This window comes from Bemisia tabaci, chromosome 8 (genome assembly GCF_918797505.1).
Source record: "Bemisia tabaci chromosome 8, PGI_BMITA_v3".
Taxonomy (NCBI): Eukaryota; Metazoa; Arthropoda; class Insecta; order Hemiptera; family Aleyrodidae; genus Bemisia; species Bemisia tabaci.
The window spans coordinates 37505570-37521310 of record NC_092800.1 but is presented as its reverse complement, the minus strand read 5'-3'; the positions used below and the strand labels follow the sequence as shown (position 1 = coordinate 37521310).

Here is a 15741-nt window from a genome sequence, read left to right as displayed (position 1 = left end):
ACAATCAGATTTGAGACCCTTCAAACGTCACTTACGTGTCACTTACATCCGATGATCGTCATTTTAAATGCACCCTCATTCTCACGAAGGTGCTTGCTTATTGAAGTAGCGTATGCAATTTTGGTGCCAGGGACATGGACATGGCTGCAGCTCATGCTGTTTCCTCCCCCAAAATAATTTTTATGGTTTTATCAATTGAATCTATTTTTCCTATGGGTAGGTACTCGTGTTGTACGAGTAAGTGGGCCAAGGTTACTTCGCAAGGTATATTTTGACGCTTTTAACGTGGATGGTTTGGTTTCTTTAGTAGGCAGATCAAGTATCTCGTTTTAATTTTGTAAAAAAATACTTCGAGTTTGTGAGATAAGAAGATATCACTTCTATTAAACCTAACTCGAGTATTTAACGAAATGAATGAAGTTCATGTTGGTTGTCACAGGTTGTTGGTATTGATTTCTCTAGAAGTTAAAGGTCTTGGTCAACTGATTCTGGAAATTTCCGTCTACTGTGTTATTCGTTACATTTTGATAAGGAGTCATGTTTCACGGTTCTTTAATTCTTACCCTGCACGTTATCCTATCATGACAAGTTGAAATTTCTGAAAATGTCATTGGTCTTCCTCTGACAATGAACTTGACTAATGTTCAGACTTGATACTTGTTGGAAAACACTTTGATCTCTTTGAACCATAATCCACGCCGGAGGGATCTTGATTGAGTTTTAGCAGGTCTAATTGTGTGGGTTTTTTTTTTGCGGATTAAAATGTATTACTACTCTGATTCACATGCCCCTCACTTTTTGTGCCTTCTTTTTTACAGGAAAATTATATTACGCAAAACAAGTCCCAGTTTAAAAGAAGGGTTCGACTCCGTTTCGAAAAAGTTTTCTAATCAAATTAGGAACCGGGAACGAAGTCGAAACTTTACGTGTTACAAATGTGGACTTGAGTTCGAAAGAAAATCGGAATTCGTAGCGCACTGGTTGGAGCATGTGAGAGGCAACGTGGAGAAAACATCGAAGAAAAAGAAGAAAACAGACCCATTCAAATGCAAGATTTGCAAGACAAAATTTTCGAAAAAATCGACTTTGAAGAAGCATCTCCGCGAAGATTGCCATCTGGCCACTGAAGCTCCGAATGAACCGCCAAAAGCGCGGGGTCAATCGAAGTTATTCAGGTGTTCGTTTTGTGATCATGTAACCTCTTATCGAAGTCATTTGACCCAGCACTTAGCAATTCACTCAGATCTAAGACCATTCAAATGTGATGTATGCGTTTCATCATTTAAGCGTCAGCTTCAGCTAAAACAGCATAAGCGCACGTGCCATTCTAATGAAAGGCATTTTAAATGTAATCAGTGTCCAATGGCGTTTAAGCTCTCCACCCACCTAAGACAACATCAAATATGTATTCATTCCGACCTTAGACCGTTCAAATGTAATTTGTGCGACGCATCTTTCAAATTAAGCGCCACCTTGAGGTACCATCAAAGAGTTCACTCAAGCCTTAAACCTTACTCGTGTGACCTTTGTGATCGTGCCTATAAACGTAACGTCGAACTGAATATACATAAACGGAAGAAACATGGCATAGTGTGAAATGAGAAGCAATCTTTGCTTCAACAACCGATTATCCATGAATTGTGAAGTAGCCTTATTACGTAATTTTGAAATGTTTACGCTTATCATCCTGAGGGAACCTAAGTCAAGTGGTTACGTTTGGACATTTACGCTTATCATCGCGTTTTAAATCGTCGTTCATCTGTCTTAAAACTTAAAATTACTTGGTCGAATTCTTTCCTACCACATTTAAGAAATGCATCTCTCATTAGAAGTTCTTCGTTCAAATTAGCGTCAATCTTTATCGAGTTTCGGTTGTGTTATGTAGATCCGTTATCGAAATGTCAACATGACTGCTATGACATTGTAAGTTCTATTAAATTGTGTGAATGTTTTCCTCTTCTTATTCTTCCGAGAACAGTTTATAATGAATCGCTCCACTCTAAAATTTAATATTTATTACGGGAAGAAAGGAGGAATTTTCTTTTAGTTTTTCGAACCAAGAAGAGCCCTGTTGGCCTGGAACAAAACTCTATGGAACGAAGTATCCTTATGAAGATGTAACAAGGTGATAAAATCGTGCTGGCTCCACATTATTTTGCGGAGAAATCAAAGCCAAAAATTCTAAAAATTTCAAACACAGTCAAAAATTTGAGCTCTAGTTTTCAGAGGAACACTTTATCCCGTCGGTCTCGTACTGATACTGATTCGTCTCAAATGTTTTACTCTAATTGAAATTTTTAGAATTTCTTGGCCTTGTTTTCCCCGCAAAATAGTGTGAACTCAGCACTATTTTACCACCTTGTTGTAACATACAGTTCGGGTCACTTTTTATTTATTTTTTTTTTTCTCTCTCTCTCTTTTTTTTTTGGTCCTGCGAGCATATCACCCACCGGTAAATACTTTGACGTATCCTAGAGGATACGCGACTACTGGAAGTCGTCGGCCGTTCTTTCCGCAAATACAGCTAAATCTCTTCTAGCATTGGATTTAAGACTTTTTCAGCATATAACTAGGTTTTGGAAGGTGTTTATTTAGTACTTATGCGATCGGTCTTTTAAAAGAAAGGAAAAATCAGATAGAACAACAGTTCAGGTTTCATTTTCACAAGAGGCTCTTTAAATGCAATGAATGTTCTTTGTATTAAATTGCCACGACAACTGAAAACAACATCGAGGGAAATTATTTCGGCCGCTGGTCATTTTACTGAAATTTTTTTGACTTTTTCTTCAAATTTAATAAAACGGATTCAATCAGAATCAGCATTGCTACATTTCACCTCGCGCCTAATTTCTTATCGTATTCAATTTTTCATACCCGAACAATGGAGGAACGTAATGCCTCGAAACCGTCACTATTTGCTTAGATTAAGGAAACTCAACTTATAGAGGTTTAAGGCAGAATTTTGCCTATTTTTCCCCTGAAAAAAAAAAATGATTGGTTTCGAATGTATTCATAGTAGCTAGAAACCCTATTTATGTGACTATTGTGATAATCATGTTGAGGAAAACCCTCTCATATATTTCTCAGGGAGCATTTCATTTTTAATCTGCCCATCCCCAATTAGGATTCTAAGCATGTCTATTTGTCAAAATTAAGCTCAATGTAAGCACCCTTGTTTTTTTTTTTTTACTCGCTCAGGTATATTTTCTTTTCCTGATATTGTTTTGTTTATTTTTTCAATAAATGTTACGAAGCAACTTTACACATTGTTTTTTATTACAACTAACAAAATAACTATTCACCATCGAATCATTATGAATACTTGTTTTTGAATCTATAGTTGGGGTAACGAGAGATGGACAAGTGATGACCCATTCCGATTCGGACTCAGATGATATACTGTACTCGAATAATTATTTTATAATCACTGAAGCTCACATTTTGAATGTGAATGAAAATACTTTTCACAGAAGTATTCCTTCCCTGACTTTCAATTAGACAAACTCCTCAAGGCGTGAAAAAAACTTGAGTAAAAAAATGAAACTCTGAAGAAGTTAATTAAGAATTTTTTCTCATTTTTCAGCTATTCTTCGTCTTCTCAAAAATTTGTATCAGTCCCTGAAAGGTCCCTCTTTTTGTCGAAAGTCTAACACTTCTCATAAACTGGTCGATCTTAGAATACGCTTTGTGAAGACCGCAGGAATAATTTTTTCACACACCTTTTACCTGAAAGATGTCAAGTTAGGGAAGCGCTCACGAGGAACGCTCCCAGAAAGTGATTCTACTTGAAAATTGGCTAAGTTTGATTGGTTCAATTAATGCCGCAACGAATCAGTTGCTCTAGTCTTAGAATGGTGTTTTAATGGCTCTAGAGCCATTAAAACACGATCTCTTCAGTATTAAGATCTTTTCAAACGTCAAATTTGTATGTTAATCTTAATGGAGGAGATACCCATCGTCTCTCGAGAAAAACACTTGAAAAAAAAAAAAACACATTGGATCCAGAGTCCAGACTCTTAAAAACATCGACAAGAAAAAATACTCTTGATTCAATCGGATTTTTACTTAAATCAAGAACCAAACCTCCTAATTTGAGCGGATTCCCTTTTGATTTAAGCAAAAATCTGATCGAATCAAGAGTATTTTTTCTTGTCGATGTTTTCAAGAGTCTGGACTCTAGATCCAATGTGTGTTTTTTTTTTTCCATAAAACCGCGTTTGGCACCCTCCATCGTGGTAGTGCACACCTCTAGAATGGTCGCCAGATAGCAAACCTGCGTAACACGCATGTGCCGTTTTTTGCAGGCAGGAGGGGGGTGGGAGCTCAAGTATAGCTAACATCAATCTCCATTTCTGCTGCGTCTTGCACATAAGAATTACATGTGAAAATTTCAACCTTTGTAAACTTTAATTATTTTGAGGTTTGCTTTCAAATTTCCTATTTTTTGAGTAAAGAAAACCTTTTGAGTTGCGATTATTATGCCATCTTTTCATTGCTATCACTTAATTCAACAATATTGGGAAATACGTGGGCAGTGTCTAACATGGGTTTAGATGGCAGCCTGCCTTGTGAGCCCAAGTAAACCTAACCTATATCAACTTCAAAACGTTACGGGTGTCTAACGCTGGTCAGCCATTCTAGAGGTGTAGTTCGTTGGGTGGTGCAGGCCATGATTTCCTACTCAACAGGGCTGCCGGCGCACAGTGGACAGAGTCAATTTCTCTGGTCGGACATGACATTTTTGACTAAAACTGTAAGTTTTGATGTTTATTTCGTCACAATTTAAATTTTAAGGAGCCTCGGGACGAAAATTTCAAGAAAAAACCAATGGAGCCACTTTTAGAACCTCAAAATTTCGTATAAACGGAGTTATAAGCCTTTAAAATTTCCAAATTTCGTCCGACCTCACCTATTGACTCGATCCACTGTGCGGCGGTCTGGAAAATCAGGGAAAGTCAGGTAGTTTGCGACGACCGGAAAAGTCCTGAGTTTGTGGAAAAGTCCAGGAAATTCATGACGCATCTACTTAAAACTGAAACATATCACTGATCTTCCAACTGTTTATACCCTTTCCATTCTTTTTTAAGGCTTGTCATCTTTTAATCAGCCATCGAATGCCTTTTTCTATAATTTGATCTTGAATCAAAGAGATCTTCTCCAAAGTTTAGCGAAAGTCAGCGTATTGAAAAAAACGAATATTTCAAAGGTCAGGGAAAGGCAGGGAGTTATAAAGTTCTAGAGCTAGGGAAAGGCAAAAATAGTTAGGTAAAAGTGTAAATGGCCAGGGGAAAGTCAGGGAATTTGAAGATCAAGAAAAAATGGCAACCCTGGAAAAATTACACTCCGGGGGAAATTTTCAGTGCAAGGGGAGCCTGGCTCCTGGCCCAATGGCTACGCGATTGGCGGTTCAATTTTCCAAAATTTTCCGGGGGAGTGCCCCCAAACCCCCCTTCAGCCTGGGGGAGGCCTTCCAGACCTCCACTCGGGGACCGTAGCATGAAGCGGACCCCGGGCCTTATCATCCCAGTCTTGCCCTGCGTAGAATCTTGACGTTTGAACGGACTTTATAATTTTCTACATAATTTTTAAGCTCAGGCCATGAAAACATGATTCTGTGACCAGCGCAATCGACGACCCATTCAGGCTCGGGCTGGCCATAAGGCCAATCTGCCATTAGCAGATACGCCCCCTTGGCGCGCCAAAAACGCGCCCCTCTGACAGATAGCAAAATAAGAAGAGAAAAAAAATTACGACCGAGAATATATAACGGAAGAAGAGAGAGTTAGGAGTGAAGAGAGGTGCTTTTACGCATGGTGGTGAACAGAGGTCCAAGAACTACTTGCTGAAGCGTAAACACTTTTCTGTGAAATTGTCACCTTTTTGTTGACATACAGGCGCTTTATCATCCCTATCCTTCATTCTCTATGTGTAACTCCCGTAGAAACGATAGCCGGTTCGATTTTTAGACATACGCACACTTTACAGACCTCATGAGAGACCTCTAAACATATTTCTTCCTTTTCAAAATGACTGTTGATTTGGACATATCATAGCAAATCTCAGGCAAACTTAACTTAATTTATTTCGAAATTCAAAAGTAAGAGACATCTAAAGTGTAAACGCGATACAACTATTCTCGCAAGATGGATGTCCACATTGCATATGAAAAATGTAAGACGCGATGGCGTGAATCGTGAACTTGCAATGCTCTGCTCTAGTTTAAAGCAACATTACAAATAAGACAAACGGAAACAAACACAACATGGAAATAGAGCGAGGGAAAGGATGCGCGTTAACGACGGCGCAGAGATACAACTATTCGTACTTGATGGACGTCCGTGCTGCATCTCAAAAATTGAAGGCGCGATGACGCGAAGCGTGAGTTCTCAATGCTCTGCTAAATACTGCCAATGAGGTGTCGCTCAGATTCGGGAGAAAAGTTAAAAAAGGGGCCCGAACACATCTCTCCTACCTTCGGCTGTGTTATTCACGTAGTGCTTGAAGCACAATTACGAAGGATTGGAATCTCAGATTTGGAAGAAAAGTTAAAAAAGAGGCCCGAATACGTCTTTCTTGTCGTCGGCTGTGTTGATACTCGTTCTTTTTTCTTTTCAGGTTCTTGCCTGATTCTTTTTAGGATGGATTTTTAGACCCACGTCTTAAGATCGTGTAAACCGCAGCACTGACACAGTTCTTGTGGAAATAATGGTGCTTGGATGCGTCCAGTGGCTTTAATTTTTTTTGTTTTCTTTAATTTCAGAAGTCTGTTGGTCACTTCAATACGTTCAATTTTACAATTTTTACTCTGTACGATTAATGAACTTTGAACCCGAAAATAGCGTAAACTTGTGCTGCTTTGCCAAACTTTTCTGAACCCCTCTCCACGAAGGGGATGCCCCATCAGGAAATATCACATTACGCCCATTTAATCAGCCAAGGGTCTATGCCCTCAGATGCGAGCCAGTCCGACCTTGGACCCATTTCATTTGGCCGTTAAACCTCTTAAAGTTTATTAATAGAGGACAATTTAGAAGTCAAAAGTGGAAAGTACGCAAAACTTGAGATTATTTCACACTTAATTTAAAAGAGAGATGGAAAGAATTGCCAGTAATCATTGTTTTGAGCCCCGATCACTGAATTTGGTATAGATTATGGAACTATCATCTCTCTTTTTGAAAACTTGTTTCCTTATCCGCTAACTTCAACCCGTAGTGGCTCCAATTTACTCAGACATTCATTCAACATATTTTGAGTTTAAATCTTCGTCAAATTATTCTCCGTTCAATCGTTTTAATAATTCATTTTAAATTTTTGGGCAGTAGGGTCTCTCCTCTCATGAATAATCACATACATTTTTGGACCAGTCCTTTGACATGTCAAGGAAGCCGTGAGATGCCTATGAATATTACCCTTTAAAACGTGAAATACCCTAAAATTTCACCTTTCAATCCCAGAATTTTTCTTCTTGCCGAAGCATCCTTTCCCACCCTCTTAAAATCGATGTTTTTACTTTTTAACGATCGTCCTCCCTGTCAGTGGATCGTGTTTATTAATATTAAGAGCTGTTTTCACCTCAAGTTTTCAAATTTTGAGTGGTTTTTTATGTTTTTTATTTTTTCAATTTACGAGACTCGATGTTCAAATATTTTCGTGAAAAGCATATTTCATGTTCAGCATCTCGAAAAGTTTAAGGAATTTATACTACGAAACTTTGAAATGTCAGAAAATGGCTGCATCTGAGTTTGTCACTTCGTAGGAGGAAGTAAGTAGGCGTGATTGGTTGGAGCATATTGGAACCCTATTCCTTTGCCTGATTTCGTCCGAGGAAAACTACTCAACGGCAATTTCTTAAAACTGCCGTAATTTTTCTTCTCTGTGCGAAGAAAATCTGCAAAAACTTCAAGGAATGATATCCATTTCTTATCCTTTAAAAAAATAATATAGAGGCAGCGATTTTCAAACACCCTTTGGCGGATCCAGCAAATTGGCAACATTGGCATTCTTCCATTTAAACTTTTAGCTGGTAATGTATCGATTCTTTGAGGGGCCAAGTGCTCTGATAAGAGTCGATTATTTAGCATAGGTTTAAATGGAGGAAATCCGATGTTGCCAAATTGCTGGATCCCCCTCTGCAAAAACCGGAAACGAAATACGTGGTTGCGGACTTACGTCGTCGATGAATGGAACCGTTCGCGGAAAAAGGGTTCCCAATCCACGGAGATAAATCTTATAGCACAGCAATTTTTGTTGACTCGGGGTGAAAAAAAAACGGATTTGAGATTTTGACAAGAAATGTTTCCTGCGAAATAGTGTCCTGGCGAGTAGTTTAGTTCATTTTAAGCCGATAGAGGAAGTTAAGTTGCATTATTTCATGAAAATATTTTTTTCGGCACTTTGGTTTTTTTGAACTGCACATTTTAAAACTCCGGTTTGGTTTGGTTTGAAGTTTATGCATGGGAGTTTCTCTCCCCCCCCCCCCCCCTCCACATGAAAGAAAGGCTCGTAGAGCTCTCCTCTACATCTGACATAAAAAACCCAACTTTGAGTTTTTCTCGTCGACTGTTGGAAGATCCCACCAAAGTATCGTATTTTCAGATAAGCATGGTCTCAAACGAAATGAGGCGATTTGATACTAAAATACCAAGTTTTCAAAGAGGAAAAGCACATACAACTAACTTAGAACGCTCCTCCATTCTTTAAAATCAAAAACTCAATTTAAATTAATTTCCTGGGCTGAGGTCCTTTTCCCCCGTTGGGATCACAAATGGACGTATTTATGCTAAAAGTAACTAAGCGCAAGTGGAAAGATGGGGTGTGCTCGTGGTGAGCTGGATAAGAAACAATGTAAAAGTGGATATAGTTCCTTTTGAGCAAATGGAAAAGCGGGATTTGACAATAAATCAAAAGGAACTGAGCGCTAACTCGTGAGCCGTGGACATGGGACAAGAGCGTTGTGGACAGGGCTCATGAGTTAAAGCCGAGCAAGAATGACAATAGAGACGGCTTCGTTGCCGCTGACGTCACTGGCGCCTTATAATCCCCATTCATTCTTATGACCCGAGCACTAACGAGCACACCCCATCTTTTTACTTGCACATAGTTCTATTAACATAAATACGTCCAAATAACTGATCAAATGAAGAAACTGTATCAGTCTCAACATCTAGGAAGAACTGAAGATTTTTGTAAATGTAGCAGGGCAACTATGCAACTATTCCGCCGTGCTAAGGAAGAACGCCGTATGAACATTCGAGAGTTGCCAAATTTCATTCGATAAAATGTTTATTTTTGAGGAAAATTATGAATATTTTTCCTCGACATTTTCAGACGTTTTAGATCAAATTTCAAACAAAATCATCTGAGAAATCGCCAGACATACATTTAAAAATTTACCTGAAAATTAGGGATTTGCCAGAGGAAATTTGGCAACGCCTGATGGCTCGTACGGCGTTCTTCCTTAGCACCAGTGGCGTGGCGTGAATAATCGATTATCGATATCTCGCCATTTGAAGCTATGGTAAAGAATCGATTACTAAGGTGTTCGCTGCGAACACCCTGATAATCGATCTTTTTTCGTAGGTTTAAATGGCGTAACAATCGGATTGCATTTTGCAAAAAGGAACCACCAGCATTGCAATGATGCTAAGATTGTGCAACTTCATCCTTTGCAATAAAATTGCGGAAATCGTAAAAAACTACGAAATTTAGATGGTAATTTTCGTCTTAAATTCACAGTTTTTAGCGAGTAAAATAGAAACTATTAATGGATAATCGGGTTTTCCTCCAAGACAAAAGAAGTTGTACAATCTTAGCAACATTGCAATGCTAGTGGTTCCTTTTTGCAAAATGCAATCCAATCGATATATCGCAATTCACGCCACGCCACTGCTAGCACGGCAGTATTACAAACTACACAACTGTTACAACTACCGTCTTCTTTTTTTACAGGGGCGTCAAGTCTCGAGTCCGATCCCGCGTCTTCAAAGAGGGAACCAGAGTCATCTCCCAGGAGCCCGATCTCCCAGACGAGGTGGAGCTAGCGAAGAAGTACGTCGGGAAGTACTTGTGCCACTGGTGCGGACGCGGCTTCGAGGAAGAACCGGAGCTCGCGATCCACCTGAAGCGCCACGTCCGAGGCTTCAACGTCGTGCGAAACTCCCAGCGCGTCCCGAAACCACCCAAACCCCCGAAACCAAAGAAAACCCCCCTGGAATGCGACATCTGCAAGAAGAAGTTCTGGGACAAAGCGAGGCTGGAGAGGCATTTCAAAGTGAACTGCCCGCTGGTGCCAGGAGGCAAGCCGCGAAAGCAGAGGGTGTCCCACATGTCGTACCAGTGCCCCATGTGCGATTTCGTCTCGCCGATCCGGACCGGGTTCACGAAGCACCTGCTGATCGCCCACTCGGATGCGAAGCCCTTCCAGTGCGAGATGTGCGGGCAGGGCTTCAAAGCGAACAGGAATTTGAGGCTTCACCAGCGCGTCGTCCACTCCGAGGAAAGGCCGTTCCAGTGTGATCAGTGCGGCGACGCCTTCAAACTGAAATCCATCCTGAAGGACCATTACAACTCCATCCATAACGAGGCTAGGCCGTTCCAGTGCGAGTTTTGCGAGAAGAATTTCAAGGCGAGGAATAATTACGTGGCTCATAGACGGATCCATCTCGATGAGAGGCCGTACCCGTGTGATCTGTGTAGCTATGCCTCCAGGGAGAGCTCCCAGCTGACCAGACACAAGCGGAAGATCCATAAGGTGACGCGGAAGAACGAACCGCTGCCGCAGCCGGAGCCACCGATGGAGCCTCCGCAAGAACCGGAGTCACCGGAGGTTGATCTGTTCGCTGCGTTGAAATTCGATTAATGTTGTTCTCGTTTATTCGTTTTTAAGGTGATTCGATGGACGCCATATTTTGTGTCGGAACGGCATGCGATATATCGCATCAATTGGTTCCATTTTTTCAGCTACTCGTCATTTTTCTCCAATTTTGAGATCGCAATTCTGTTGTCAGGAGACTAAAGCACTCTTTTACCAATTTTAACAAAGAAATTTAACGTAATAAAGGCGTGGTTTTTTCAGAGAGAAAACATCGCATTCGATACTGATATCGAAACTGCACTCGAAAGCGATATTTTCTCTCTAAAAAAACCACGCCTTTAATACGTTGAATTTCTTTGTTAAAATTGGTAAGTGAGTGCTTTAGTCTCCTGACAACAGAATTGCGATATCAAAATTGGAGAAAAATGACGAATAGCTGAGCAGCTGAAAAAATGGAACCAATTCATGCGATATATCGCATAAATTGGTTCCATTTTTTCAGCTACTTGTCATTTTTTTCGAATTTTGAGATCGCACTTCTGTTGTCATGAGACTGAAGAATTCATGTACCAAATTTGAAAAAGAAATTCAACGGAATAAAGGCAGAGGTTTTTTAAAGGGAAAATATCGCATTCGATACTAATATCGAAACTGCACTCGAATGCGATACTTTTCCTCTAAAAACCCCTGCCTTTATTACGTTGAATTCCTTTGTCAAATTTGGTACCTGAATTCTTTAGTCTCATGACAACAGAAGTGCGATCTCAAAATTCGAAAAAAAATGACAAGTAGCTGAAATTATGGAACGAATTGATGCGATATATCGCACGTCACTCTGACACGCAAAATGACAACCGTTGAATCACCTTTCCAAAGAAAAAGATGTACCCTAATCAGGGTTGCCACAGTCAGGGAATACCGGGAAATGTCAGGGAATTTTAGATAGTCAGAGAAACCCTGGAAATGTCAGGGAAAAACTGATAAGTACCTTTAGTTGCTGTCTGGAATGGGTTTGACATTTCGAACATCAAATTTTGCCCGAAAACTGTTTCTAATTATGTCTTTTTGACCATCTGGCGTATCTTCAATTCTCAGAGAATTTCATCAAAATTGTCAGGGAAATCAGGGAAATTCTCTCCTAAAAAAGTAATGTGCGACAGGAAATATACAACGTCGCCACCAAAGATACGTTGTTTGTTATTTTTACCATCGATGTGAAGTTAGGTACGCGACAATACGTCTATTGGAAAAGCACTGGAAAATAAGTTATCGCTGCACACGAAAAGACTTCTGATTTTGAGCAAGCTGTCCGAGTCGCAAGTTGACCAAATTTGTGTTGCACACAACTTACTTTGTATTGTACGCAACTGTAGTTTTAGCTGTACTTTAATTACAGTTTGTAGTAGGTATGGGAAAAGGATGTGTACAAAACTGATTAAGTCATGTAGACTATTAACTTTTGTGATGTGTAACGACAGCTGAATCAACTGGCTCAAAATTGAAAGCCTTCTCTGTAAACAAAACTAACTTTTCTCTATTAAGGAGCTATTTGAAGTTACGTATTCCTCTAGGAAATTGATTACCGGAATTTCAGCCGTGGAAATTCGATTTATTTGGAAACTTTCAAGCGTATTTCTCTGCCTTTTTTGGTTTGTCCGTTGATCTCAAATAATTTTGTCTTTTTGTATCCATCAAATTGTGCGTACAAAACACCCTGTAGACGTCAATAAAGTTCTGGTCACCAACAAATTTAAATTCCCTAAGTTGCTTTTTGTGTTATAATTGTAAAAATGTAATTTATGATTATGAAAGTGTAAATACTTTTTAATTTGAAATAAATCTTATTTTGAAGTAATTTTGCCTCTCTCTTTTTTATCAGAGTTAACCTTCCTTTCCCGTGCAGTCCGTATACTTTTACCCTTCACCATTAATTTCAATCAACTTGAACCCATTAAAACAGTCACCAGAATGCAGGGGAATGATCAAATTAGTTTTGTTCCTACAGTCCATGTGACTGTCAAAGAGTTCAGAAAAATTGTCGCTGTGTGCGGAGAGAATGTCCTGAAGACAATCGCCGGCTGTCCACAAGTACAGAAGTGGATTGTTGAGACATATACGTCATCGTCTACCGATTAATTGACCTAGCGTACCTTCAGAGTCTGCACCTTACGTCATTCTTTTTTTCCGTGTGTTTCCGAAAAAATGAGAAAAAGGTCGAGCCAGAGAAGAAGAGGAATAAAGACTATGAAGTTCTATTTTTCCGCCTTTTTTGCGCTCGAATTTTCTTTGACCTCCAAAAAAGCCACACTAAATTGTCTAATTTCATTTTCTAACGTCTGTAGACAATTCGGACTGTCCCATTTTCAGACTGTTTCGGCAGAATATTCAAATTAGAGGTTTTTAATATTTTCTTTATCTTCAATAATTAATCATTTTTTGGTTTTTTTCGGTTTATTCTGCGGTTCATTTTTTTTTATCATGCTCACTAAGACTGGCAATGCTTTTTTTTTTTCAGGAAAATTTCTAAGAAAAAAGTGCGCCTAGTCGTCCAGCCAGACGACACCGATATCCAACTGAGTACGTTGAAATCTCAGGATCAAACAAGCGAAAGAGAGGAAACGAACCTTTTCAGATGTTATAAATGTGAAGTAAAATTTAAGGAAAAATCCGAATTTGTTGCTCATTGGTTAGAGCATGTCCGAGGCAACTTAGAGGAAACCTCAAAGAAAAAGAAGAAGAAAAGTTCACTTAGATGCATAATTTGCAAGAAAAAATTTGCGGAAAAATCTATTTTGAAGAAGCATGCACGCGAAGGGTGTCACCTGTTGATAGGAGATCCGAACGATGATTCAAACGTGAGCGGACAGTCGAAGTTATTTCGTTGTTCTTTCTGTGATTACAGTTCCAATAGTCGAGGTCATTTAAAAAGTCATTTAGTGATACATTCAGATTTGAGACCCTTTAAATGCCAACTTTGTGGCCTTTCCTTCAAAATGAAGTGCATTTTGAAAGAGCACCAGCGTACTCATTCTGAGGAAAGATCTTTTAAATGTGATGAATGTGCAGTTTCATTTAAGCAGCGAAAAGGCCTATCTTTTCATTGCCAAACTGCTCACTCCGATCTTAGACCACACAAGTGTAACGTGTGTAATAAGCGGTTTAAGAGGAAATTTATTCTGAAACAGCATGCAATTGTGCACAGCAATCTGAGGCCTTTCCAATGCGACCTTTGTGATCACTCTACGAAACGAAGATCACATCTATACCGCCATAAAAGAATAGTTCACTACAAAGTGTAATTGGACAGAGATTACGCGCGACACGAAATTGGACGTATTTCTGCCAAACGGAACCAGAGACAGGCGGGAAAGAAAGAGGTGTGCTCGTTGATCGAGAGCTGTAAGAATGAATGGGAACTGTAGAGCGCCAGTGACGTCAGCGGCATCGAAGCCGTCTCCGTCGTCGCTCTTGGTCGGTATTAGCCAAGTAGCAGTGATCGCGATAAGTAGCGATTTATCGGTTGATTATCGCAATTATATCGGTTGCAATATATCGAGGTATAATCGCATTAAAAATTGTGGTAAATGGCGATCAAATCGCTACACATCGATTTTTGGTTGTATAAAATTGCTATCAATTTTCGTCGATAGAATCGAGATTAAATCGCCGTTTATCGCGATTTTTCCTTCGAAAATATTGCGATAAATCGAGGACACCGCACCAAGAACAGCCTATAACTGGAAACCGCGTTTTGAGAAAAACGCATTTAAAGTTTTGTTTTTGATGCACTGCGCAGACTTTTCTATGCAGGTACCCTGTTTTGGTGTTTTTGGGTGGCCTAACCCTTCTATTGAAGGATGCCGGGTAGATTTTGCGATACATTTTGGGTTTACAATCTAATATATTTAATTTAAAAAAAGCTGTTTCTAGGCCATTATTACGCCCAACAGTCATTTTGGTGGCAATATGAAGTATAAATCATTTTAATCACGCATGATTAACGCAAAATGAAAGAAAATCGATAGTGAGTAGAGAGAGGGGTAACTTGCACATTATAGGCTCGTTTATAGGTCTTTCTTGCACCCATCGTTCCAGAGGCCTGACTCAACTCGGAAAAATAAGGGTTTTTCGACCTCGAGCCGTTACTTATCTACATATCGACGGTGAAACTACCAAACCACGTATCGCGGTTTGCGACGTCGCAGACTTCCTGTCATACTTTATTTTTTAAATGAAAAACTACTTAACGTCCAGTCTTGAAAATTTCTGTGATTTTGGCGCTTCTGGTACCAGATGCGCCCTTTCCAACCGTTCGACTCCCCCGATGTAACATGTACTATACTACATGCCCTTTTGCCTTATGGGTAATGACGCCATTCTGGTACACCCGGGAAAATTGGATTTTTTTCTGCATCTGGTATTCGTAAAAGTTTTCGTGAAATGTTTTGCTTTTAAGCATAACAATCTCGCACGGACGTATTACCTGGTTAAAGTATTTTAGGGCCTCCTTATGCTTTAAATACTTATATCCGAGGCAGTACTTTCAGATCGATTTGAAAATATTACGAACAGTCACGTGATCTCTTCATTTTAGTGACGTATTACTGTGCTACTTTGTGATTGGTTCATTTTCTTGGCGCAGCATCGACACGTCAGCTGTTTGCGGCATTGAGCGGAAGGTTTAAGGTTATGTCATGGACCAAGAGAATGAATAAGGACCCCCAACTCCAGTTAGCGGAGACATTAGCGCTGCCTATATTTTCATCCATGGCCGATGTCACCGCCGGCCGGCCGGTCCCTCTCTTCCCCGCGACCCGCGCTTCCCCTCCCCACTGCTGAACTCCTCTTCACGCGCGGCCCCGCTCCCCCGCGACCTGCGCGCCCTACCTCGCGGCGTCGCGACGCCGCTGTCCGCTAGATCGCGTTGA

General features: G+C 40.0%; 1 protein-coding gene across 6 annotated transcripts in view; it reads left to right on the top strand.

Moving 5' to 3' along the window:
- The window catches only part of LOC109033817 (uncharacterized), a 66560-nt gene that overhangs the window by 38282 nt on the left and 12537 nt on the right, over positions 1–15741 (top strand). Inside the window, exon 9 of one of the 6 annotated variants that reach the window (XM_072303627.1) lies at positions 13329–14972. The exons of 3 other annotated variants lie outside the window; for them this stretch is intronic. In XM_072303627.1, coding sequence (XP_072159728.1) covers positions 13329–14112 — 784 coding nt within the window. In that variant the 3' untranslated portion in view covers positions 14113–14972. Of the gene's footprint in view, positions 1–818; positions 3263–9948; positions 12669–13328; positions 14973–15741 lie in introns of those variants that run through there. 2 more of the 6 variants (XM_072303625.1, XM_019046603.2) reach the window with 2 other exon arrangements.